This window comes from Nipponia nippon, unplaced genomic scaffold, assembly GCF_047370975.1.
Source record: "Nipponia nippon isolate SJK-2023a ecotype South Korea unplaced genomic scaffold, ASM4737097v1 scaffold_1, whole genome shotgun sequence".
Lineage (NCBI taxonomy): Eukaryota > Metazoa > Chordata > Aves > Pelecaniformes > Threskiornithidae > Nipponia > Nipponia nippon.
Window position 1 is genome coordinate 5,576,288 of NW_028262290.1, and position 27,224 is coordinate 5,603,511.

Sequence of the window (27,224 nt, forward strand, 5' to 3'; positions counted from 1 at the left end):
CCCGCGGATGGGCGCGCTGCCGCCGCCCGGCCCCCCCCGGCCCCGCCGCGCCGCCTGAAGAAACTTGGGACGGCGGCGGCCTCCGCCTCCCCGCCGCGCCCCGCCCGGGCTGCGGGGGACCCTTCCCCGCACCGCCGCGCCAACTTCGCGGGGGGACCCGCCCGCCGCAGGACTCCGGCCCGGGGCCGCCGGCCCCTCGGCGGGGAGCCGCCCAGCGCCCCCTTCCCGCGGCGGGGACCCCCTGCCCCTGGCCTCGGTGCTGGGGAGGAGCGGGGGTGCCCTGGATGGCCCTGCGCACTGGGACGGCTTGGTTTGGGCAGGTCCTGCGCAGAGTTTCCCGGCTCCAGGGCACCTGGTCCCGGCGCTCCAGCAGCCTCCTGTGCCTCTCCTCCTCCCAGGAGCCCGAGCAGGCGGGCGGAGAGCGGCCGCCGCCGCAGCACAAGCTGCCCCGGAGCAGCGGCAGCGGCAGCGGCGGCGGCGGGCGCCGCCAGCCCCCCCGGCACCTGCCCCCCTGCTGCGGCTGCTGCGGCCTGTCGGAACCCCGGGCGGCCAGGGGGGGACATGGTCCCCTCACTCGCCCCTTGCTGGCGGCCATGAAGAGACAGAACGTGCGGACCCTGTCCCTCATCATCTGCACGTTCACCTACCTGCTGGTCGGGGCCGCCGTCTTTGATGCCCTGGAGTCCGACAACGAGATGCGGGAGGAGGAGAAACTCAAAGCCGAGGAGATTCGGCTCAAAGGAAAGTACAACATCACCAGCGAGGACTACCGGCAGCTGGAGTTGGTGATCATGCAGTCCGAGCCGCACCGGGCCGGCGTCCAGTGGAAATTCGCCGGTTCCTTCTACTTTGCCATCACGGTCATCACGACCATCGGTGAGTGTCTCACCTCGGGGAGGCCCTCTGGGGCCAGGGCCAGGGCTGAAGCCCCCCTGGGTGGGAGAAAGGGAGAGGGTCAGGGGGGCCATGGCATGCAAAGGGTTAAGTGCCGGATGAGTTTTTTGGCTTCCCTCCCGTGTTATGCAATTCACTGCTCTTCACGGGCACTTGTTGGACTTGGCAGTGTCCCACACCTCTTCCCCTGGAGATGGAGCCTGCGTCCCCTGGGTGGGACTGGGGAGGAGTGGGGCTGGCCTGGTGGGGGCATTGGCGCTGGCCAAGTGGCTACCATCGAGCTGTGGCTTGGGTGGCAAGGAGGAAGGGGGAAGAGGCAGGGTGACACTCTCCCGGGGTTCCCCTCAGGAAGAAGGAGGCCCTGTTGCCACTCTCCTCCTTGCACCCTTGCTTAGGAGACACGGGGAAAACTTAGGCAAAAGGCAGCTGGATGAGGATGAAAACGATGAGGGCATGGGAACTGGATCAGCTGGGAAAGCCCTTGATATAGCCAAGCGTAGCCCTGCTTTTGCAAACTTCGCTTTGGTGTTGGCAAGGGCTCTGGTGGGGGTTCCCACAGCTGTGGTCCCATCACTGGGCCTTTCCTGGGCATTCCCAACGTGTCCCTGAAGTTTTTATTGCAGCTGGCGTGCCAACAGGTCACAGTCCGTGTCTCCTCTTTGTGGGCACGCGGTCCGACAGGCAAAACGATGCCTGCTGTCACATCCGTGCTGCCCAGCTTCCCAGACGTGCCATTTCCCAGGATGGTCAAGGGACAGTCAGTGGCCACAGCCACAGGCTGTCATTTTGTACTTCTCTGCTTCCCTCAGCTAAAGCGGAGTGTTTCGCGTAAAGTTTGCTTCCCTGCCGTAAAAATAAATACCACGATAACTAGAGGCTGCAGAGAGCACACAGAACTGGGCTACAACTCTGGCTTTGGTTTGATGAGCACGTTTGTTCGTCCTGGTTTGTATTTGGTGGGGTGGATTTACCGAGGCCGTTGATAACGTTCCTCTCCCAGCACTTCTAGATGTTCCCCCCTAACATCTGGGGAGATCTGAAAAGACCTCTCTGGCTCAGTGGCTGTTTGATAGTGCACTGTAATGAACAGGACACGAAAGACTAGCTCTCTTATTAATACAGAAGGACTCAATCTTTTTACCATTTAGGGTGTGTTACAAGAAATTTGCACGCTGCCACCTGAAGATACTGACAGTTTCCAGCAGAACGTGCTGTCCGCTGCCCTTTGAGCAGTGTTTACTTACGTTTATTTTTGACTGTGTTATACCTGGGGCGGTAAAAAATTTCCTTTGAAAGACCATCTGACGGTATAAAGCCTATTTGTCTTTACAAAGATGAGATTTTTAAGGGATGATTTCCTCTTCTCTTATTAGATACATTTATATAAAATACATATATTAATAGGCTACAGAATATAGAGTGTAACTTTGGCTGATGACTTAGATTTCCTGCTGTTCATTACGATATCAGAACTCTCCTTTCTCCTTTGGTCACTGATTCTTCGCTCCTTGATCTGTCTCTTGTCATTTATTTGTGCTAAGTGACTACTGGACTGTTGTGCTCCTCTGGGTTACAACAAGGCTTCCACGCAGATGCCTGTGTACTCACGGTGCCCTACACTCCTGCCTCAGAGGTGGCTGCAATACTTTCTGTGTTGTTAAGCTTGGTTGGTGACAAGTAGAAAGAGCTGGTTTTACAGTAGTTTGCTGTTTTGATCGTATTTTACCCAGAAACAAGTACAAGTTGCTTGGGAAGCTTTAACATTTTCTCATGCAAAGAGCTGGGATTTGTTTAGGAAGCTCGGAGCACCTCAGCGTGCAGAGGATAGCGTGCATTTCTGGAGGCAGAGGTGCTTTGGGATGTCAGAATTGTTTAAATTTAAAATGTGTATAGCAATTGGGAACCACTGGGAGGAAGAGTGATAATAAAGAATGGTGCAGAAGAACAGACGTTCTTTAATGATTGTTCATTTGGGAAACTGTGCTCCACGAGGATATGTGATCCGTCTTTCAAAAGTTTATTAATAGTTGCTATCTGCATCTTGGCAAACGCACTTGTATTTTGTGTGTCATCTCTTCAGTACTTAAGTAGCTTCGTGATGTTATCTGATCTACTGGTAGTCTGTAAAAGTGAACGTGGAAGGTTTTTCTTTAATTTCTTATTTATCCTCAAAGAATTTGGTTCAAAGGGGGACAAAATGACTTTCTGTATTTAAGTTCTCGAGAAAATAAGAGAAGATTTATTTTCTGTGGTTCTTGCACAGGGCAGTGATCTTAAATGTTTGTATTAATCTTTTGTGATGGTTCTTTTTAATCTGACTCTGTGCACCCTGTAACATACATTTCCTTCTTGCTCTGAAACCTTCCAGACAGACTTCAAGAAGCACATGCAGTGGTGTATGCGTTAGTGAACGTGCTGTAGCCAGTAGCTGCTCTTGCAAAAGTGCATCTGACTAACCGTCGCAGGCTGATTTTTAAGAATGAATAAAAACCTTTGCTGCCTAATCTAAAGTGGTACATCTACTACACAAACTTCTCTTCAGAGAAGCGCAATAGGCATCAGCGGACCACAAAGTCTAGCAATATGCATGTGATAGCTGACTGATGTATGGCGAACTTAATTGTTCTCCTCGATACTGCCGTGCTAGCAACATGTCTGCAGCGATTACCTCTTCACCGCGTTGATTTAAACTACTGTGGCTTTAATTTAATCCCGGGCGTTTATCGCTGGCCACGGACCACGAGCCAGCAGCCATCGGTAGCCTGGCCAGGGACCGGTGCTTTCCCGCCGGAGCCGGGGAGCGCGGCGCCGCCGGGCGGCCCCGGGCGGGGCGGGCCGTGGTGCTGAAGGGACAGCTCCCGCCGCGCCGGCCGTGGTGCTGAAGGGACAGCGCCGGCCGCCAGCGCCGGCCTCCCCCCCTCCGGTCGGGAGACCTCCGCGCCTCGTTGCTTCCTCTGAAAACACATCATGCAAGAGCTGTTGGGACGGGAGCAGGAAGAAGTGAAAGCCTCCCGTGCGAGGCGAAGCGCTGGGATTTGGTCAGCTCCCACCGTTCCTCTAATCTGCGGCGTTTGGCTTTTGTTAGAGGGTGGTAAGGGGTGGTTGCTCACTTGTCAGGCTGAGTACTAAACAAAGACGCGAGGGCTGATCAAGTAAATGGAAACCGTTTTTTTCACCTGTGACACAATGCTTTTTTCCTGCTTCCCAGGTGCAATGTTGTTTTTTGTTCTATTCTTTGAACTGACCCAGCAAAACAAAGTATTAAACAACCACAGGTGCTACAACATTTGATGACTCTGCTCTTAAAATCCAATAGCAGAAGAAAAAATACCCTGCTTTCACAAAGTTTTGGTCGTGTTTGAATTCTGTGAAAGTTTTTAGGTGATCAAAAAGAACTAATAAGCTGCTCTTGGCTCTCACCTGTTGCTGAGTTTATTTTGGGATTGTACTCTCTTCAGAGTTAGCTAGTATAATTTCCTATCCATTTCCAGTTACACAGCCATTTCTAGTTACACAGCCAAAATGATGACAAAGACAGATTTAATCAAGTTCTCCATCCAGCTATTTGTCTTTTATGAGATATGCTATAGAATACGCTGCAGAGTTCATCAAAAGGCTGGATACGATGAATGAAAACATGAACTTCTGAAAATAAAAGGTAATTCCTAGGATTCTCACTAAGTTTTAATGCCCTTTTCTACAGGTTTATAAGAGTGAGTAAAATGCTTCTGTGTAAGCAGGTGTCAACACTGTCTAAATGTGTTATTGGTATGGATATCACTCCATCATTTAGGCCTTAAAGGGTGATAGTCATACTTGATTTAACACCACTGAGCTCTAGTAAACACTGAATATTTCTGGAGGCTTGTGCAGAATGTAAAGAACTGAAAGCTGTTTATGTCACCCTAAAATGAACTGAAACAACAAACAGATTGAGGATTTTTATTTATTTATTTTTTCCTGGGAAGTGACTGTAAGGAGAGCAAAATTCAGAAAGTGTGTGCTGTGAATTCTTAGTCTCTTTTTCTAGCTTTTAGGCCTTTGTATTCAGTCTCAAACCTACTACAAGCAGTGATTGAACTATCCTGGTGAACAGAGACAAAATATTTTTTAAGAATGTGGTACACCACCTGTAATGGTGAATGGAATATCCTCCTATTGACAGCTGTTTGGCTACTGAGTAGCTAAACACTCAGGAACTGTCTACATCCAGATGAGGAGATTGCATACTTCGGGCAGATGGAGGCCTGACAGGGAGTTTGAACCTGCATTAACGAACTAAGCAAACACATGTTTAAATCCATTTCAGGATAGTAGTTAAGTCTCCATATCCTTTCTCTACATCACTTCACCCTTCTGTAAAATGGGTATAAAAATACCAAGGTGGTAGTGTTGCGATGTCTCTAATTTGGGTTAGAAAAAGACATAAGTGTTTTTACGTGTCAATTACTTTGTCAGTATTGCTTCTCCTTTAAGATCAGCCTCTGGTGTTTTGAGTCCGCTCTTGTTTTTTGATGGGTGGTAATATTTAAAGGCAGTCCATTGAAAAGCTTTGAGTAGGGTATCATGGCAGATGGACAATTTGCAATGGAAAGAAAGAAAAAAAAGGAAGAAAACAAGACATGGAAAGAGAAACGTAGAGAATAAAGACACCAGTGCTTTGGTCAGTTAACTGCTACATTCATGACTTGCCAGGACCATGAAGGCCATATCTCATAAACAAATAAGCACAGAGTAGATTAAAGCCCCTCTATTATTAATAAACTCAGGTGAAAGTAGAGAGCAAGATTTTCTGGTGATGAGAATGCTTGTAGATGCACTGAAGTAATGAATCTGTTCATTCACACCATCTGAAGCTTCAGCGGAGGATACTGGATGGTCAGGGCTTGTAATATCTGTTGGTGGTATCTCCCAGGCAAGGAGGAGGTCAGCTTCAGCGAGCCGCTTGAAGATGAACTGTGGGTAGGATTTTGCTCCTCTGCATAACTAAAATACTCTGCAAGTTCTTTTCACACTATATTCTTTGTCTCATGGAGAATTTAAAAAAAATAAAAAAAGAATATCCAAAATAGTGTTCTGCTAACACGGAGGGGACTTTGCGGCTACTTTGCTCACATGTTCATAGAAACAGTTCTTGAGTTCTTGAAAACTGGTTTTGCAATGATACCTCACATTCCTGCCAGAGGCACATTAGCAAAAGCAAAAAATCACTCATAAGCAAAGCAAAAATACAGCTCAGACTGATGCTGAACTGCAACTCCCCACTGTACTGCTTACTGGCAATGCAAATGCAATACCCAGTAAGAGTCTGAAAACAGTTTTGGGGAAGCATTGAGAAGCCTTTAGCCACTCAGGTGATGGTGTCAGCAGATTTCCTTAGCACAACCAAGCTTGAGGAATTACAGTCTTGTAGTTTTTTAGGATTTGGTGCCCTTTGATTTCCTCCTAACTATTCATAACTTCTTTCTTTAACTGAAGCAAGCGAGATTTAGATTAGGCATGAGGAAATTCTTTCCAGCTGTCAGGGTGGTTGCGTGCTGGAAGAGATTGCCTAAGGAGACTCTGGAATCTCCATCATTGGAGCGTTTTAAAAAGAGTTTAGACAAAAATCTGTCAGGAATGTTTAAGTTATAGCTGCTTTTGCCTTTGGGGAGGGAGATGGACTGGCTGACCTCCTGAAGTCTTTATCAGCCGTATGTTCTATGATTTTCTGAATCTTCCTTTTTCCACGTCTTGAGCTCTAATAGTTCCTGAGCTAGTTTGTTTTTCTTGAGAAAGAATACCAAAGATCTTTGAAATTCCATTTTCAAAGACTATATCGTCTTTGCTTATTGATTAGTTTTCTATGCAGTAAAACCATTTACATGCCTTTGCAAGCATCAGCATAGAAATACCTGTGTTTGTCCGCTGACAAGGCTACAAGTTAGAGGTGTCGATGAGTCTTTTGGGAAAGAAGTTAGCGGAAGAAGAAAACGATCCCACTGATAGAAGGATGGCAAGCAGAAATTTACAGGGCAGAACTGGGAGGAAGAGGAGGTGTTCTAGACTAAGAACAAGGGAAGAAGTTTAGCTGTTAGCTATGGGTTTATGCCTGCTTCAACTAAAAAGGATAAAAATCCCTTTGCTTTCTCTGGGAACAGCATGAGAACTATGAGGCTTGATCTAAAGGAAAACTGATTAACGGAGAGCTTCCCTTTTGGACACCATGGGTTTTGGGACAGACGCTGCTGGTCTGGCACACAGCAAGGACCAGAATGCCGTTGTCTTCCCTTGAAGGCAATCTGAGCTGAGGTGCTTAGTTCCTTCAATGCCGGAGCATATGCCTTTGTAAATGCTGAAAGCCATGCTCATGACTTCGAGCTGGAGTTACACAGCACTTTATATTCAGAATGCTGTACTGACATTAGGTGATTCATCTTCGCAACACCTCTGTGTAGAAATTATCCTCAATTTAGAGACAAGAAGATAAAATGACTTTCTGAAGATTCAGGTTGGGAACTATTTCTAATTGCCAAACAGCTCACTTCTCTCTCTTTCAGACCACATGGCATTAGTTTATAGCCAGATTAAACAGCGAAGATGAACCAAAGGCAGAGATCCACAATGAATTCAAGGTGATATTAGCTAACTCCCGCAACTTAGGTCTTCTGACATGCAATAATAGCAGAACCTGGAGCTGTATTACATGAAGGAACAGTTCTGGGTAATTATCTCTGTTATTACTGTGTGTCTTCTGTCAAAGGCCCTTTAGGTTTTTAGGTACCCAGTTTCTATGGATTTTACTGAAGATCCTTGACTGGATTTGGATGAAGGCTGCACGAAATATCCCCTTCCCCTGTAACAGATGCTAGCAAGGACACTTGCTGGTGATGCAGAACTAATCAGTAAGAGTCCTTGCTGCTTCTAAGTTGAACTAAGAGGTTACTAGGGCCTTGCAACAGATGTTTGCCCTGTGTAGCAGGCCTATTCATCTCTTTATGGCTTGTGGATATTTTTGAGTAAAGCCAAAATTCTGAAATTTCACATACATAGATTGCTGTGATGCAAATTAATTGGAATTTGTTCCGTTCTCTGGATTATAGTCCATGGAATCTATGGACTTCAAGTTAAAATGTATGGATAGAGTCCTTCCCCCAGGTTACCTATACCCTACCAAGTGTCTGTGACTTGATTAGCTACGACTAACGTTGATATTGTTGGTGTTGTAGCTATGGCAGTTTCTTTGATTAAAGTCAGAGGGTCTATGGATTAGGGAATATTAGGCAAAAAAACCCCAAACAGAAATTAAGGCCTGATGCAAAGTCTGCTGTAAATAATGGAGAGAATATTTTGAATCACAGTAGTTTTGGATAAGGCCATTATTTGACATGAATTCTACAATGCAAGGAGCTATATTCTATAGCAAACCAACTCTGGGAAAATATCTGTAATAGCAGTTTTCATATTTATTTTTTTTTATTAATGAAGCAAACAGAGTTTGTGGAGTTAAAGCGTATGTTGACTTTGGCATTTATACTGATTTTTATTTTTTTAATTGAAAGTGAAAGGCTAAACTACATGCCTACTGCATACCTTAAACTTTGAGCAAAGAGAAATCTTGAGGAAGAATGTTGATGCTCTTTATTCCATTTATTTGCTTTGGTGGTGGTTTTTTTTTTTTAATTTTGCTTTCTCTCATTTCTGCCAGACAGTTAACAATCTCTTCTGATCCAACCTGTTCTGATCCAGAGACGCCTTTTATTTATTTTTTTTTTTAAAGTGTATTGTGCACTTACATCTTCACTGTTTCGGGGGAAGAACCTCCTAAGTTTCTTAGCAGTTTTTTTTCTTTTTAAGGAGTTAAGTGACCATTTTTTTTAAAATATCTGGCCAATTGCCACAAGAGGCTTATGCAATCATCAGTTGGTTAAAGGGTTCAGTATCCTTTTTAACTGCTTTCATTACAGAGATGATTAGGGCATGTCAGTGAAAGACATTTGTCTGTTAAGGACTCGTGTGTTTGTTACTTGCTAGGATGATTACGAGGGAATAGGCTATATTGTCTTTTCAATTCCCCACACCAGCAATAAAGAAGAGCTTCAGAGAAAAGCAGCCAAGTAGTGGGGTTAAAAGGTATCTGATGGGAAGCTGTCTTCTTGCTCTCCCATCACAGAAGAGCATCGCTCCCTTCTCTAGCTGTGTGAGCCTTCTCCGGAAAATTTCACCGAGAGCTTTAGGGCACAGATTGATGAATGAAACCTGCAGCAGCTCTCTCTAATTGTATAGTGCAGGAGATTAACTACGAGGAAATGTTCGTAGACTCCCAATTTAGGGATATTCTTGACACATTGAAGGGAAAGTAGAAATAAAAGAGATCTACTCCCAAGGCAATTGGCATTGTCAGCAATTTCCGATGTATGCTACCATTAACTCATTACGGAGGTGCTTTGGGTGCAGATGGAATATTTTATTTCTTCCATCCTCTTTTCTTTTGATATCCTCTAGAGAGGATGTTCTCCTATTTTCAAGCCATCACAGGCCATGGGAACCATATCAGAAATTAATTGTTGTAACAAACCTGTGACCACCTGGAGTTTTGAGTTGTTGCTTTGCTGCATTTCACAGCAATCTGGAACATTTCAGGACCAGACACAGTAGGAAAAGGTGTCAAATACTCTTGTTTCAAAGGTCGAGGCCTCTACAACTTGTTCTAATGAACAGTTGCTGTTAGAATCATAGAATCATAAAATCATTTAGGTTGGAAAAGACCTTTAAGATCATCGAGCCCAACTGTTAGCTGCTAATAGTTTGGAGTGTATGGTGAAAGAAGTCTGACTTTACTCAGTGAAAATAGTGTTATTGGCAGTAATAATTTTTAGAAATCTGCAGTTTAAAAATCTGCAGGGGACCTGCAGTAAAATGAACTCCAGCAGCAGGAAGGACGTGGAGCCCTGACCATAAGGCTCTGCATGCAGGCTGTGTCGTATAAGATACTGCATCTGAAATGTTTTAAAATTGTTCATGAAATAAAGATGATTGAACTTGCTATTACAATCTTGCATCAGAGAAACACCTCATACCTGCAGAGGTGACTTGAAGCCTCAGTGCTCCCCCGCAGTTTTTCTGGCCTTTGAGAAATTCTTGGGCTTCCAGAGGCAGACCAGGAAGAAGAGTTCCTTACAAGATAAAGCATGTAGTATTTTCTGCTGAGGACTAGAAACAGCAGAAAGATTCCCTTTCAGTATTATTCAGGATTGTGACATGTACTAGGCTGTCAAAATACTGGATTGCCCTAGACTGTCAAAGAGGAAAAAAGCATATTTGGGGATGTGGGAGTCTGGGGACCAACATTTGGGGAAGGAGAATCTCTCCCAACATTTGAAGGGATCTACCCACCATCACTCCTCCACACTCTCCATAAAAGTCCCTGATCTGCTGTTTGTTTGCTCCTGGACACCAAATATGAGTTATCATTGCAGTCTTTTTTTCAATATTACTTAGGTGTGTGAGAAATGAGATAAAGCTAGTTCTAGGCAACTGATAGTTAAAACAGTTAAACAGTTAAAACGGCACTGAATCTGTGCCATCAGAAGCACCTGGAAATCCCAATGATTTGACCTGAATTCTTCAGTTGACCTTTCAACTGATATATTAAGAATTCACTGATGTTCTCAAACTCTATCCTTCAGAGTTTCTCCCCTCCTTTGCTGTTACATGTGGGAATGAACATCCCAAGAAGAGGAAGGAGATGGTAGCTGTTCAGTCTGTACTGATGCCCTGTCAACTTTTGCATTCTTTTCTGGTATTTTTGTCTGACAAACAAATGATCAGTCTTTTGGCAGCAAAGGCTTAAGCTCATGATTTGCTCTTAAAACACATCCTGCCTAGTAGTAAAAGGCCTGTTATTTAAAGGGCACTTTTCAAAACAATTAGGACTTTAGTAGCAATGTGTTTGCCTTAATGTGTGCACTCTGCCAGTCAGAGGAAACAACATAAGCTGATACCTACTGATGTAGGCCAACAGAGCCAAATTAGCAGTGTTACAAGTCAGTTCATGAATGTACTGCACATCCAAGAGTTTTATTTTAGTGATTGAGAAGCACTAGATATGATTCAGAATGGCTCAATTTTGTTTTCTTCCCAAATATCCACCCCCAATTATATTTGCATTTAGAAGCCTTTGTACCGTTCCTATGCTTGTGATAGCTTAATCTGTATGGGTTGCATTCAGATCTGGTTTGACTTGTTGGACTGGCACCAGAGATAATTTTTCATAAAGCCTCAGCCTACATTGCTGCTGTTGTATGACGTTTGAAGTCAATGACCTTACGATGTAGGTAGGTCAGCTGCTGGCATTTTGGTATGACATAGATTTCTTTTTTAAAGGTTTCCAGAGGTTTTTCTTTTCTCAAGATGGGCCACAGTAAAGGCTGGTGGTACAGAAAAAGTAGATGTGCGGGATGCAAGCTTGGCTCTGAGTATCTAGCGGTAGGTATCACAATGGAAGTTGCTGGCTCTTGAGCATATATGGTCCTGATTTGGATGACTAGCTGAAACCTGACTGCAGGTTGGGTGATGAGCAGTTAAAAAATATTTCCATCATCTCTTTGAAAAGAATCCAGCCTGGGGAGCTTTTCAAATCTGATCAAAACCATGGTCTGTTCCTGAAGAACTTGAGTGTGGTGCAGTGAATAAGAAAAGCTGTTAAAGCAAGGAAGAGTTAGAGTGGCAACAGAGAAAAAAATCTTTCTAGCAATGATACTAGTGAAACACTGAAATGCATTGCATGTGGAGGGTGTGGGCTCTTCTTTGCTAGGACTTGAAGAACAGGATCGACAAGCATCTGTCAAGAATGACCTATGCATACTGTCCTGCCTTGCAGCAAGGTAGGGACTAGCCTCCTCCTGCCTTATTTTTAATGGTTCTCTACACACACAGGCTGTTTGAAGTTTGTCTTGGATCTTGCTTGGGATCTATGTAAGTTTATCTTGTCCTTTTTTGCTGAAGGTTCCTGCTTCCCTGAGGAGTTATCAGTGCATCCTACAATTTTGTCTCCAGCTGAATATCTGGATAAGAATCAAACCCCTTCTCTAAGCAGCAACTGTTCACTGTCAGCAGTGTCACCAGTTTTTTATGGCTGCTGTTTGAACAACTCTACCAGTGGCTGTTGCAGGGAAAAACAAACACTCTGCCTATCTTTAAAAAGGGACAGGAGAGAACATGGGGAGTTAATGCTCAGTCAACCTAAATTTGATACTCAGAAAGATATTTGACCAAGCTGTTAAACAATCAGCGTGAAAGTACCTAGGGGATAACAAGGGACAAGCTGGAACAAATGCAAATTTTTCTTGAGTAACTCACGTCGCACTTCTGTGTTTTTTTTTTTTTCAATAGAGTAGCTGGTCTAGCTGATAGTGGGGGAGCAGCAGATCTTGACGTTTATTACATATGTGGCATTATAATAGCATTGAGTTCGCATAATTGCGGTAGAAAAACATGGACTGCATTGAATTATAACGTGCAAGGTCTGGACACACACATGTTGTGGACTAGAGGTTGCACTGTGTGGCTGGACTTATCGCATGTGTGAAAAGCACATAGACTGTGCAGGTGGTTGTAAATGGGGCAGAAAATACAAACCTGATTGGCCCCTGCTAAATCTGCCACCAGGTAATTTCACAACAGGATGAAAAAAATTTGAAAATATTTATCAGTAGTTTTCTGTCAAATTGGATGGACATAATATGTACAGTCTTACAAAGGTCTGTCTTGTGGTTGGTACTATTCAATTTTCCCACTAATGGCTTAGCGGATAGAACAGCGAGTACACATATTAATTGTGAGAGGGGTGGCTAGCACTTCGGAGGGCAGGAGCAGAATACAAAATGATTTTGATAAATTGGAGAAATGGTCTGAAATCAATATGATGAAATTCAATAAAGACAAGTGCAAAGTATTACGCTGCAGAAGGAAACATCAAATGCACACATAGAAAAATGATATGAACTGACTAGATGCAAGTACTGTAGCATCATGCTGATAAAGTGGGTTGCAGTCTAAATATGAATCTATGGTGTGAGATGTTCAAAACAGTCAAGTGTTGGATGTAAGCCACAGAAGGTAGCTATTCTGTTTTGTTGGTAATGGTAAGGCTTCAGCTTGAAAACTGGGTTCAGTTTTCTGGGCACATGGTGTTTTGAGAAAGGAACAGAAAAATGGAAATGCTAAGGGAAAACTTGACCTGTTTTCAGTGTGAAGTGGACAGAGGTTGTTTAGCCTGGAAAAGAAATATATGAAGGAAGGAATAATAGCAGTCTTCAAATATGTGAAAGGTTGTTGTAAAGAGGACAGTGATAAGTTTTTTCTACATATGTACCCAAGGTTTACTCTTCAGCACGGCAGATGTAGGTTCATTGCCAGCTGTGAAAACAGCTGTAACATGATCCGCAGGGAACCTCCAGAGTGCCAGTAGTAGGATATTTATTTGAATGGGTTAAACAGTTGTCCGACACGCATGAGCTTGGTATACTTCAGCCTGCCTCAGATCTGAATGGACTAGGTTACCTGTTGAGGTCCCTCCCAGCCATGTGTTGCTAGGAGTGGGTGGTTGATAGCTGCTCTACAAGAGCTGACTGATGAGTTGAGTAACCTCTAAGTGATGGACTGAGGATCTAAGCATCCTGAAACAGGTCAAATAGTTTATTGGGGTTTCTCCCAGCCCTCAGCTTCTGGGATTATACACTCTATGGATGTTTCTGCTAAATGTAGAGCAATATTTGCTATCTGGCAGCAGACTTCATTACGGTCAAGGCTGAACTTGCCTTTAAGAGAGCTGTTCTGCTAGAACAGGCATCAATATGCATCTTGCAACCCTCGCTCATTTTGCATTTTGGGTTACAAATTCTGTCATGCTGAAACAAAGAGGTTTCTCCTCTTTCCCTAAATCCCATGCATACAAACCAGCAATTTCCATAACACAGACAATCATCCAATCTGTTATCTTGGCAGGCACCAATGCCTTTCTACTTTGGAGGAAGGAAATCTATCCCATAATACACCTGTGCAATATATGGTGATGGTGATTTCGTTGCTAACCCCCGCAGCAATCAGTTTATGCCCTCAAGCATGGGATTTGATTATCCTTGTCATTATCTTAGCTACAAATGTTATTAGCTGCCATAAAATTGTCCATTAAAGTGAGAGGAATTACTTGCCTGCACCAAGGGGAGAACAGATAATTTACTACACAGATTTTAAGCCCAAATGCACTTTTTTCCAGAAGAGCCCTCTAAGCCTTTATACAGCCTCCATTTCTGAATTTCACAACCTGCTTCCCCCTCCATGGGCTTCAAATCTGGATCTTTGTACCATAACAGTGAGATAGATACATGCTGTTCTTGAAATAACCCCAGAGATGATGACCATGTAGTTCCTCATGTTCTGGAAGTGCAGATGCCCAAACTTTGGTTGCGTTCCATAATTTCTAGACTTCAATGTTGGTCTGCGCTTCATTTACACAGAAACAATTCTGGATACCTTGGCACCCATGGACTAACTGTACATCACTGGTTCAGTGTAGGATCAGTTGATCTGCTCCTGGCAGGGTCATTTTTATAGGTTTTCTTCATACTGCAATACTAGGTTTTTATGAGAGGAAGGGATGATGTATCACGGGGCCAAGAAAAGATGCTGTGTCTGAGTGGGTGAGAGCCAGGGTAGTGTCTGAAAAATTTCTTTGTCTTCACTGGGACTGGCTGATTCATTCCCTTCCCACCACCCTGTTAATTCCTGTTCATATATCAGTTCACCGTAAAGCTGCTTTTTTATTCCCATGTGGTATTGTGTTCCCACCCCCTTCCATCAACAGGGAGTGGGAGGGACCACCCACGTCTTTCCCAACAGACAAAAATGGTGGATCCTGACAGACTGGGATGGATTCTAATCACAGTTGCTCCCTGTGAATCCTGTGGAACTTGGTTGTTTCGGTGTATTTGTCAGCTTTAAACTGAGATGAACGTGTGCAGAATCTGGTCTGGAGAGCCTGTGTTTTGAAGGAAGCATCCCCTCCTACTCACCCAACAAATTCACACACACACGGTATAGCATCAATATTAGCTCCTGTAGCAAATGGAAAATGTGGCAGTAGCCCGAAAGGAACAGAAAATGTTCTCAAACAGGGCTTAAAAAAGTAAATAAACATCATATAACCAACAAAATCAATACAGTTCCATATTAGCCATTACAGATATCTCTGTCTTTGTTTCCATCATACTGTGCACATTGCAGTGCTGTGGAAAATGTGTAACACAGAGGACCTAATTTCAGAACTTGGACATGGTTTATTAAATGCAGGGTCTGGGATAGAAGGCCTGGCAGAAATTGATGTTAAATAACAGGAGAGGTTTTCCCCTTGTACCCCTCGAAAGAGCATTATCTGAATGAAACAAGTGTAAATATGCATCTGAAATGGATATATATTCATGGGTGTTACAGTGTTAATAGAAACAACTCCTCAAAAGCTCTTTTTTTCCTGACTCATCTCCACTGACTTAAAAAATGACTTTGCAAGAACAAACGTTAGGTTCAGGATGTCCAAGAGGGGACAGCCTTTTAGCTTTCTGCATTCTAAAAGCTTTATATTCCTCAGCTGCTCTTCTGCTTGGAGGGAATCCTAGACGGAGGAATGTCTTTACGCTTTCCAGTGTACGGCTCATGGCCTCTTTCCTTTACTTTTCGCGTCTTCCAACACAATCAGTAATATTCAAGCTATTCTTGCGGGCTTCTCTGTTGAATTTGTTCAAGCCAAGCTGCTCTTGGCTGCTGAAGGCATTCCCTCTTCTCCTCTTCCCTTGAGAACTTGATGTCTCTATTGATCCGGGAAGCAAGAGACAGGACTGCAGACTAAGCAGGTGGTTGATGATCTTCCCAACCAGAAGACCGTGTCATCAACTGTATCAGTGGAAGTTGTGTTAGATTTAAAAGAAGGAAATGCTCCTGTGACCCAGGGCCATTCTTTGGTTGCTTGCCTAATACACATAATATTGGGGGAACATCCTGTGTCTTTTGAATGGTGACTTTTGCTTCCATTCACAGTGCAGAGCTCTTTGCCAAGGAGAGGCTGGCAAGTTTTCCTGCACAGCACATTGGTAGAGACTTTGAAGAAGAGGAAGAAGCTGGAAACGTCTATTAGGACAAAATGGACCATTGCTTGGAATCCTTCATTCAGGTGATTTCCTGAAACACAAATGTCTGGTTTTGGTGGTTTTCAGTCTCCTAGTGTTTTAGTTTTGTATATCAGAAAAGGTGTACATGCTCACTGAGGCTGCTGGAGAGCCACAGGAGCTGTGCTTCACTGTGGTTGCTTTTCTATTAGAATGATAGTATTGAAATGTAGATTGATAGATAAATAGACAGATAATTTATTTCCTTTTGTATGTCACCTTTTAATGTGACATAGAATCATTTAGGTTGGAAAAGACCTTTAAGATCATCAAGTGCAGCTCCAACTCTTTTACAAGTGTCCGTAGGCCCTCTGGGAGGTCCATAGCCTTTCATCTTGAAGGAGAGACAGAAGGCTTTTGTCTCTCTTCTGGCTTCTCCTTCACCTCCCAACTGCTTGATGTCAGTCTTGCTGCTCAGAGTGCCTGCAGCACGCGTGAGACCTGGGGGCCTGGGTTTCTTGTCTCTTTAATGGCATTCTGTGAGCTTGTGCTCAGAGAGAGACAGAAAGATCAAAGGCTGTGGAAGTGCACTGCGCTTGATTTTGCTTACACCAATATGAATTGATTGACTTCACTGAGTTATGAGGGATTTACAGCTGGGGGAGAACAGATTCTGACCTAATGGCTCCAAAAGAGGCTTTTCTTGGATGAGCAATGTAATTAGAGCACTGGAACAGACAGATTTTGTGACTCATCTGTGGGTCTGCAGTCTTGTCTTTGCTTCTAGTAGGGTGTTCACTAATGTCACCACACTTTCATTTCACCCGTGGGCTGATCTAATGGCGGACCAACCTTGGCTGGAACAGAGATCCCTATTCAGCTGCAAAGCATCCTCCAATCTTCATGTCACTGTACAAACTTTATTTACTGCAGAGCACTCTAGGAAGGGACCAGCAAACTCAGGGCCAGACACTGGGTAGTGGAAAATTTCCACTTTCTTCCTTTTTTAAAGTAAAACAGAGGGTTAAAAGAAATAGAAGATGTGAGGCAGGGATCAGGGAGAACGAATTGATGACTGGGTCCACTTACTAATCCCAAATATGTGTCTCAGCAAGGGGCAAAATGGTGAAACACATGGGTCAACGTCAGCCTGCTTGGTACATCCAGTTGGAAAGCAGTACATGCACTTTGAGATTGGTAAAGCTCCTTTTCAGAGCTGGTCAGAGGTCTGGGGATGAAATATTTTTGTCAGAAGATACCAATTAATTGAGACTGCAAGGCATCACTTTGGGAAACTTCGTTGAGAACGTTCCTCAAGCCTGAGGAAGAGGAGGTAATGGTCAGTGTAAGAGGGACTAAGCATGTGTTTGGAATGAGTGGAGGTGAGCATAGTCACAAGCTCAGGCTTGTGTTCTCCAGGTGTCTGGAGGCTATGCTGGGCACAAGGGCCTGATGGAGAGGTGGCAGCACTGAAGAGGTCATGCAGCTTTGGCTGCCGGTTCTCCCTTGGTCCCAGTGCAACAGGAATTGGAGTCAGGGGCCAGCTGTTGCAGTTTGGCTGGTGGCCATGACCATGACAACAACAGTAGCAGGGTTGTGTCAGGGCTGAGTAGGCAGAAGCCCCTACCATGCTGCATATATAGTCCCACCTCTTTCTCACCCATCTCTCATTTCAGCTGAGCTTGAGATGTGAGACCTCTTCAAGACCAGCACTGTTCCAGTGGCAGGCAGCAGTGGCTTTGCTTTGGTCCACCAAAGTAACAAGGAGACAGTAGTTTCAGGAGAGGGTAGGGAGACGGTGATGCAATGGACTGGAGTTTAGCATGGGATGGGAGAGTTGAGGCAGAGACACCATATCTGGCATCATTGAGGGTTCCTCCAAAAAGAATTGGGGGCCACTGATATAGGGAACCCAACGAAGGTGCCTGCCTTATGTGTAACCCTATCTTCTGTACCTGTGTGCTGTCTTCTGAAACCTTCAAGATTCCAGGGTGCATCTGCTTCAAAATCACAACCTACTGCAGCTATACCTCTGCTAGATTTAGCCTTCCTAAGTGGGTTGCTGCTGGTGTGGTACTCAGCACAGATTGTAAGACCCACCTGGGAAGAAGGTGAATTGCTATGTGCTGAATTGTGTGCCTCACCACTTGGCAGTGACAATAGCACAGCTATATCTGCAGTTGGATTTGATGTTGGTTTTCTTCTGATTTGCCACTCACTGAAACTTAGAGCCAGTCATGATGATTGGTCCTGTCCTTGGATGTGAGCCCTGACGCACCGGGCTCTGTACCAGCATGAAATTCAGGGTAGTTTCAAAAAAGTGTCTAGAAGACCACAGAACTAAAGCTCCATTTTCAAAAGTAGCTTTTGCACTTAGGAGGCTAGTTTGCAAGCCAAGTAAGCTCATACCTGCCAAATATGGGTTTAGAAAACAGGTTGGTTGGGGTGTGAAGTCATTGAAGAACATGTGAAAAATATGCCTTTCAGGACAGTTTAAAACAAAGGGGTACAGGTGCCTGGTAATTCTGAGTCCTCTGGCAATCCACCTCTTCAGCTACCTGTCACACAAACTTCCGTTCAAAGATTTTACTCTCCTGTTACTCCTGAGGGAGTAAGTCACCATGTGAAGTATTAATGAAGTCTGCTTGTACATAGAAGTTAAAACTGCTCGTTCTGCATGCTGACTCATGAGGTAGCAACTCCTGTTGATGTTCACAGGAGCTTGATGAATACCTGTAAAACATGAGAGTCACCGCCGTGGAGAAATTTCTGTTGCTTTGAAACAAGACACAAATGAGTGCAACAAGTAATAGGATGGAAGGAGAAGAAATAAAGAAAATAATAACAGTTATGTTCTGCTAATTGCTCTCAGTTGCCACCATCACTGACTAGATGAAGAATTTATCCCAAGAAAGATACTGGCCTGATGGGTTAGTTCAGGGACATCTTTTGTGTCCAAGATGCTGTGAGAAACAATGCCTGGAGACATTTTTTGGAGAAGCCAAGAAATGCTAGTCACAGCTGGCACAAATGGCATTGCAGATGGGGAAGTGGGTGATGAGAAACAGGAGCTGGGAAAGATGGAGCAAGGCTGTGTGGTCATGAAAAGCTTGAAGATGTTGCGGGAAAAGGAGAAGTAAATAGAGAGGGAAGGGTGAAGTTCTTGGGGTATTGGGCTGATCAGAATAGAAGTGTTGCCGTTGGTTTCCTTTGATGGTTTTTTCAAGGTAGGTGAGGATATCCCACCTGAATGGGGTAGCCTGCAGGTACAGAACATTGCAGCTTGTGCCGGTGCTGTTTGCAAGTTACGTCTTGATTGACCTGCCCTGGGATGCAAGTGGGAATTGGACTTGGCTGAGGGCTTCCTTTGTGCCTTGTATGGTTGTGGGGATCTGGATGTGGATTTCCGAAAGAGTCTGAAGCTACAAATTTTATTTTTTAAGCCTCCAGAAATAAGCACTACCATGCGTTCCCAGGCTATTTGCACTGAATGGCTACCTGCAATATAGTCTAATAGAACATAAGAGCTTCAAACAGCTCACAAAGCTGCAACTTAGGCAGGGTTCAAGCATCCCAGCACAGCGTTACCTGACCCTACAGGTTTTGTGGTCTCTGCACTAGGTTTAGCATCCTAGCGTCAGCCTCATTAGCAGCACAGATCTTTTTAAGGGTCACCAACACTTTTCAGCAAACTTTGGGGTTAAAACACTGATGGGAGAGCTGTAAAACTCTTCCCACTCTTCTGACCTGTGGAGGTATTTGACTGTGGCAACAGTTGTACCTCAGCAGGAGGAGACAATGTCCGAGCAGAAATGCTAGATCTATGGCATTGAAGCCAGGTTGTCGATCAGTAATCTGCAATCCTAATTTTCCAAGCCCAGGTACTTCTTAATGACTTCAACTGGATTTGTGGACACCTTCTAGCTTTGGGTGTCTTGAAAACAGACCTCCAAGGAGGGAAGCCGCTATCACAAATGTGTGGCAGATACGCTGATGCTTCTGTTTTCAGTCTGAAAAGTGAGGGCAGGGCCATGTAAGCCTTCCTGGAGCTGTTCTCTACGTTAAACCACGCTTGGGGAGTACTAAATATTGTCGTTATTACTTGTGTGACTGAAGAGAGCAAAATTACCTCGGGGAAGAAGGAACCGGCCAAATCCACTCTCCTGGTTGCATCGCCCCGAAGAAGAATTTTGATTGTGAGCAGCACAACTCTAAGCTGCCGTGATGTTCAGCTGCCATCATTGTAATGCTGAGGCAGACGTGCCGCTTCCTCTCCGGATTGTGTATTTTGAGCACGTTTCAGTAGTGCTCTGAGTTAACATTTTTTTTCTCTTCCTCTACAGTGCCAGTCATTGCCTTTTCTTCATTTTAGTGATTAATTGCTCTAAATACTCCTGCTCCTGGACTGCGGGAGTACAATTTCTGAGCTGTATTTCATTTGAACTTGCTATGCAAGTACAAGCGAACTTGGGGGAGTGCACACACCCACGTATTGCTAGGTAGAGATGGTTGCCAAAAGGACACCAAGTAAAAGAACAGTTAGTTCTTAAACAAGGGTATAATCTAATAAGCCAAAAAAGAGAAAATTACATACTGAAATCTTCAGTGCCTTCCCCCTCCCCCCAGTTTCAAAATTTACAGCTAGTACAACCCCTGACTAGAGCAGTGATTTAAATATATATAGGCATCTGTGCTTCTAAGAAAAGGAAGTGTGTCTGTTTGGGGAGCTGGGTGGAATGAGTTGGTGGATCTCGGTCCAACTTCTGGCAGCCAGGTTTTCACATCACTCAAAGCCACCCCCTCGCCCAGCCCCCTTCCAGGGCTCGTGCCAAGCTCTTCATCTCTTCCTCGTATGATCCCACCTGCCTTAGCACCTTCTGCAGAGATGGAGTGTTTCTCATTTTCGATTGTGGTCCTTCTGGGCTGGCGCTGAGATGTGCTGCTGGCCTGTCAGCCCTGCACGTGGAGGATAGGGTTGGCTGTCGTCTTGCTCTCTCCCCCAGTGCAGCCGATCCTTTACACATCGCTCCCCGCAATCCCCATGCGTTAGACACTTTTCGCCATCCTCATGACTGGTTTTGCCTGGCATGTGGCATCATCTTTTCAGCATGCTGAAAAGAGGCCAACTAGAAGGTACGGTGCTGTCTTGTGTTAGGGCCGGGGCACGTCCCCTGTCACAGGGGGGACATGCACCTCTTCTGGGTCCGGTGTGCCAAATGTACCAGGAGCATGGATGTTGTCTGGGATGTGGTAGGACAGCACTTCTTCACCTTTTCTATACTGTGGCTCTGTTTTGTTACAGGCAAAAAGCTTCAGGACTTGCAACAAATTTAGCAGCTCAGAAATAGGAGGTTATTTTGTGCTGCCTGGAGGTTACAATTTCCTCCTTAGCTCCTAGGTGGAAAATCCATGGCTTGCTGCTGCCCTCCTTCATCTGTTCTTAGGATGTCCATTGCCAGGACCCTCAATCTGGTCTTGTTTATGTGCTGCCTTCCAAACCTCATGGTGCGAGTTATTTCTTACAAAGCTGTCGCTATGCCTGGGCGTATTTAGCTGTTTAACGATCCTCTTGTGCCCCTTGAAAACCACAACAGCCTTTTCTGATGAAAGTGGCACTCTGCAGCCTGAGTGCTTTTGCCTTGACTCAAAAACTTAAAAGGAAATGTTAATTGCTTTAGTGGTGGTGTTGTTGAAAAAGGCACGCTGCCGGGCAGACCAGCTCAGAAAGATGAGTCCCGGTGCTGATAAGGGAGAGAGCAATCTGTGCGGGTCTGTGAAAAGTCAGTAGTGCCCAGGGCAAATTCAAAAGTGGAATGGAAATATCTCAGTGATTTGCTTCCTTGTTGCTTTTGTCTGGAGATGGCAGAACTGACTGGCATCTCAGGGCTGTCTTAACTTCTGCTCTGCTTTGTCACAGGCTCTGGGCATCTTTGGTGTGCTGCCTGTGCTGCTTTTCTCTGTTATGGCAAGTGGCCAGCTGCAATGGAAATGCAAAGGGGAGAAGGAAAAGAGGATCTTTAGGGAATGCATTAGTTACAGCAGTCATGAAGGACATGGGCAAGGCGCGTGCTTGCTCTTCTCCTGGGCTCGGAGGTGCTGTGGATGGAATAGCGCAATCAAATTCAATATTCCTTCAAGCCTGGGTGATTGAATAGGTCAGGAAAAGGTGACACAGCTCTCTGGGAGCCTGGTTTCAGAACCAGGGCATACGACCCCAGAAACATGAGGGTGTCCCAGCAAGTTCACTTTCCCAGCTCCCATCTGCCATAAAGCCAAATCAACATGGCCTTGTAGTTGCTGGTGGTTTGAGATTTAGACAAGATGTCTTCATGTCTCGGGCTTGCTCTCTTTGGTGCTCGGGTGACCTAACCTATGCTCTTCTGATGCCTCTGCTATTTTGGTTTTGTTTTTTTCTTTCCCTTTAATTTTTGGGCTCTTCCAGTTGCAACAGTTGCAGTTTTGCATGTGTGCAGAACCACCCCTCTCTTATCATCTCAACACCTGACACACATTTAGGCATCCTCGGGATCATAAGTAGAGGTTAGCGGAAGCAAGAGGAGGTAGGGAATGAGCACTTCCTACCTGTGCTGTTGCAAATGAGCCATTCTATAGAAAAGGATCCAGCAAGAGAGAGTACAAGGGAGGGAGCCTGTGATGCTGTAGCATAGTGATCAGATGAGGAAGAAGCCTTTGACTGTTTTTTGTCTGCACTAATTCTGGATTTTTTATTTCATTAAATACTTTAACAGTCATGAGAATCACATCTCCCAAGCCCCTGAGACAAGCTTTTGAATTTTACTTTGTGAACTTGACACACAAAGCATTGCTACACCTCTGTTCTGGGTGCTCAAGGATCTTACTGCTTCTAGCCCTTAATCTGACTGTGCCTCAGTTTCCTACAAGTGAAATAGGTATAACAGTGCCTCCATCTTCCCCTACATGTGCAGTCTACACTGAGAAAGAATCCTTCCCTTGTGTCTTACTACATCTGTGCAATACATAACATATAGGTGCTTGGCTGTGGTTTTAAAAGCCCAGCTCACATCCAACAAACTAACGTGCTGTTTCAATTTCTGTATGCACTTGTTATCATTCTCCAAATTCCTGGATTATTTTTTTTCCTTTTACAAATTCAATCTCCCCAAAGAGGTTTTAATGGGCAGAGGGAATTAGGTAGACAGCCTGTAAAAATCCAGACACTTAAGAAAGACCAGCAACCTAAATTATCATCTCAAGTTATCGCTGTACTGTGTTACTGCTTACCCTACAAAGTGCTGTGAGCTGTGAGGAAGCAGCTGGTTTGTAATAGTGGAGCTGACTGGTATCAGGTAGAATCAGATATGCCCCATTGCATGCAGTGTTGTAGGGGTGGTCTTCTGCATGAGAGCATGGTGGAAGCTCTCCTGTATCAGAGAAATGCCTACTGTCCTATGTGGCCACAAACTGGCTATAAATGGCATTTATTTAACAGTATCTCCAACTTGTACTACAGAATGCTCCCAAAGATAGCCTACAGTCAGTTAATCTTAGTGCTGGCTGGTGGGTCAGGAATAAAACAGCAGAAAAAAACGTCCTAGTAGAGAAATGCGAAAAGAAAGAATCTGCAGTTTGTAGAGTGGGAAATAAATTGGCCTGAGCCAATCTTGGAAAAAAAGGTAGCCTTATGCTCTGCAGAATTCCAGGCAGCCAAATCACCCCCTACTTGTTTTTTCTTGCTCTATCATTCACTGATGGACTCACTCCCTTTGCATTACTCTGCGTTTCTTTTACTATATCTCAAGCCGTCCTCCCCATTTACTCTCTTTTTGATCCTTAGCCCACGTTATGTCTAGTTCATGGAATTTCTACCAAGGATCTGATGCTGAAGGGTTATACAGCAGACAGCTGTTAGGTATCAGAACTGTTGCTGGTAGGTGAACAGTGATGGCTATTAAAAAGTGCCAGTTAATGCTTGCTTGAACTATTCAATAGCCTACAAAACTGGGCACTAGCCTGAGACGTTCATAACATTCCCAGAAAGACCTGGGCTTTAGGTTTCACAGGCAACTGAGAGTATTTAATCCTAGCACAAGATAATGTTTTTTCCTGCCCTGTGACTTTTTATTCATGAGTAACAAAGACTGTAGCAGTGCGGTAATAGTGCTGTGGCAGAATGTGGCTGCTTGGGTTTAACACCACAGTTGGGATGGTGTTTGTGTGGGTTTCCTCTGGTTTTCAAATTAGTCTCTTTTTCTGGGATGGTCCTTCTTTGTACTTGTCATTGCTCCAAACAGAGCAAGCATTCAAGACGTGGATGGACTAGTCTGGTAGTAAAGATAGCGACTTGGGTGAGATTCATGTTATCTTTCTGCTAATGGCTCAGTGAGATGCATAGAGAAGAACAGGTCCAAGGGGAAGAGAAGGAAATACTGTTATTGGAAGCTTGATGGTGGGATACCAGGATTCAGGTCCTTTGTGAATGGAGCTGTGTCACTCACTCTAATGAGGGTGCTTTTTAGCCTGAAATTTCATCCTGCTCCTAAGAAATGCTGTGTGCCAAAAGTGGTGTATTCCCAAGCAGGGGGGCAAGGGCTGAATTGACACTTTTAATAAAAAATACAGGAAAATTACTGTATATTCAGTATCTGTCCTCATTGCTGCAAGGGAATCCAGCTGGCTGTCCTATATGTCACCCAGGAGAAGCAGCAACCCCCTCTCCAGCACTGAGGTTGAGGAGAATCCCAGGGCAATTAGTTCTGTTCCTAAAGTGAGTGGGGGCTCCTTAGTATGTCCCTGCAAATGGAATGGGAACTTCAGAAGTGCACCCTGAGATCTGCATCCCTTGGTAAAATCTAAGCAGGCAGAGAGGAAGAGAGAAGAGTGAACGTCTTCAGCTCAAGTGATGGACACAGGTCTGTCCTCACGAATTCACTTTAGGTATGTATTGTAGGCATGAGAGTGACTGCTCCCCACACTCTGGAAGAGTTGTCACAGCTGGGCAGCTCCGGAGGGTAATCTAAATATCTGTCACATTATTACGGCTGCTTGAGGAAGTTCACTTTTGTGGTCACTTGTGAGCCAGGCAAATGTGAAAAGAGCCGAAGAAAACTGTACGACATTTTAAAAGCGGTAGGTGCAGTCACAGGGGTCCTGGACACTGGGAAAGGCAGCTGGCAGGTGGGACCTGATGGGTAGATGAGAGCTCCCCCAGAACATACCCCGGGCTGTTGAAATAAGAACATCGTTACAAAAAACTTCAGGGAGCCCAGTATTGTGCTTCAGCCAATTTGAAGCCATCTAATACGTTTTCCAATATCCTGTGAGCAGGAATAATGTAACTGTAGTGCTTTTTCTTTTATCCCTGACATTCATCACAAAGACGAAAGCAATGATGTTGTGACTCAGCCAACCTGAACGAGCCTGACAGTTTGTCTCTCTGATGGGTTGGGACTGGGTTATGATATGGAGTCATTTACTCTTAGTTGGCTTTCAAGCAGTAAGGACTTCAGAAATGTCCCTGGTGAGGTAGGGATGAGGGCACTTAGCAAAAGTCGGTTCTTATCTAACTGACAAAAAAAGCTGTAAGAAGCTCCTTATTCCTGGTAGAAACGTAACATCGACACAAAGAAGAGGGAGTTGGAAAAATGCCTCATTCCAAAGTGTGTTTATCCATGGTAAAGTGTTTCTATAAAAGGCATCTTGGGACTCCATGTTTATTCCCCCTCAATGACTTCTAGACTGGGTTTGCTTCATTTTCAAGTCAACAGTTTTTTTTTTTTTCGTACTGCCAACCGTATAAACTCAGCTGGGTTCTGGGAATCAAACAGTGCTTTCTCCCTCACAACTGTTGCCTCCAGTAATATCCTGCAGTCAGCACATGGGAAACAGCTTTATTGGCAATATGTGAGCCAGTTTAGATACCAGTTCACTCCCCACTGCAGTGACCCTATTGTGCTAAGAATAGTAAAACCTGGTCCCTCTAAACAAAATCAGAAGACCTAATTTGGAGACATGCCACCTTGAGAAAGAAGGGACTGCTTTTTACTTCGACATGATGGTAACTGTGGACTTCTACCTTTTTTCCCCTGGTTCCCACACTCATATTTAAAGTTCACTGTGGTGAAAAGCTGATGCATCTGTGCCTGTGTTGTGGTGGAGAAGAAGCAAAACCCATGCATGTATGTATTTTCCCTCTTTTTGGAGGGTCAAGTGAATTCCCCACTTGTACATTACAGAATCCGTAGGTTGGGATGTGCTGTGTCCTGAAGGTAGCAAGTCAGAGGGTGATTCCCAAAAGGGAGCATGAAAAGGTGGCATTAGATTTCCATTTGTATTTCTGGGATTTTTGGTGAATGTCTGGGTCGGTTTGGGTCTTCAACAGTGTTATGAGGAGGAGGAGAATGATTTCTGTGAGTGGTTTCTGATGCAGCTCTAAATCCATTTTGCGCTTCTGAAGGCTCTTGCTCCTGATTTTGCTCCCAATTTTGGTTCAAGTGAGCTCCTTACATATAACCATGGAATGGCTTACGTTGGAAGGGACCTCTGATAGTCATCAGTTCAAGCCTCTCCTCAAAGCAGACCCAGTCCTGAGTTAGGTCAGAGCCTTGTCCAGTTGCGTTTTCATAGAATCATAGAATCGTTTAGTTTGGAAAAGACCGTTAAGATCATCAAGTCCAAGGTTTTGATCACCTCCAAGGCAGATTTTTAACCAGCTGGAGATTGCACAGCTTCTCTGCCCCTGTTCGGTGTTTGAAACTTGAGTTTCTCTCTGCAATTTGTGACCATTGCCTCTCATTTTGCGGTGCACCTCTGGATACACAGCTCTCTCTTCTCTTGACCTGCCACTTATGCTCTTACTAATGCAACCCAGTGTGGCTGGCCCTCGTTGCTGCAAGGGCACACTGCTGACTCCTCAACTTGTCCACTGGCACCCCCAGATCTTTTTCTGCAAAGCTGCTCCCTCCCCAGTCCTGATGATTTTCAGGCCCCTCATGACTGTTTCCAGCACCTGCAATTCCAGAGGATCATAGGGGCAAGAGCAAGGGACCAGGAATCCATCTCGAAGAATATTAGAAAAAAGGAAGGCAAAATGTTCAGCGAGCGATCTGTCACCGAGGAGGAGAGCAGAGCTGCCTCCTTTTGTATCTGGAGTGATGTTTTTTTCCTTCCTCAGTGTAGAGCTGCTAAAAAATTGCACAGTATCAGTTGTAA

General features: G+C 44.7%; 1 protein-coding gene across 1 annotated transcript in view; it reads left to right on the top strand.

Moving 5' to 3' along the window:
- Positions 1-284: 284 nt before the first annotated feature.
- The window catches only part of KCNK9 (potassium two pore domain channel subfamily K member 9), an 86,780-nt gene continuing 59,840 nt past the window's right edge, over positions 285-27,224 (top strand). Inside the window, exon 1 of the mRNA XM_009474016.2 lies at positions 285-876. Coding sequence (XP_009472291.2) covers positions 285-876 — 592 coding nt within the window. The remainder of the gene's footprint in view (positions 877-27,224) is intronic.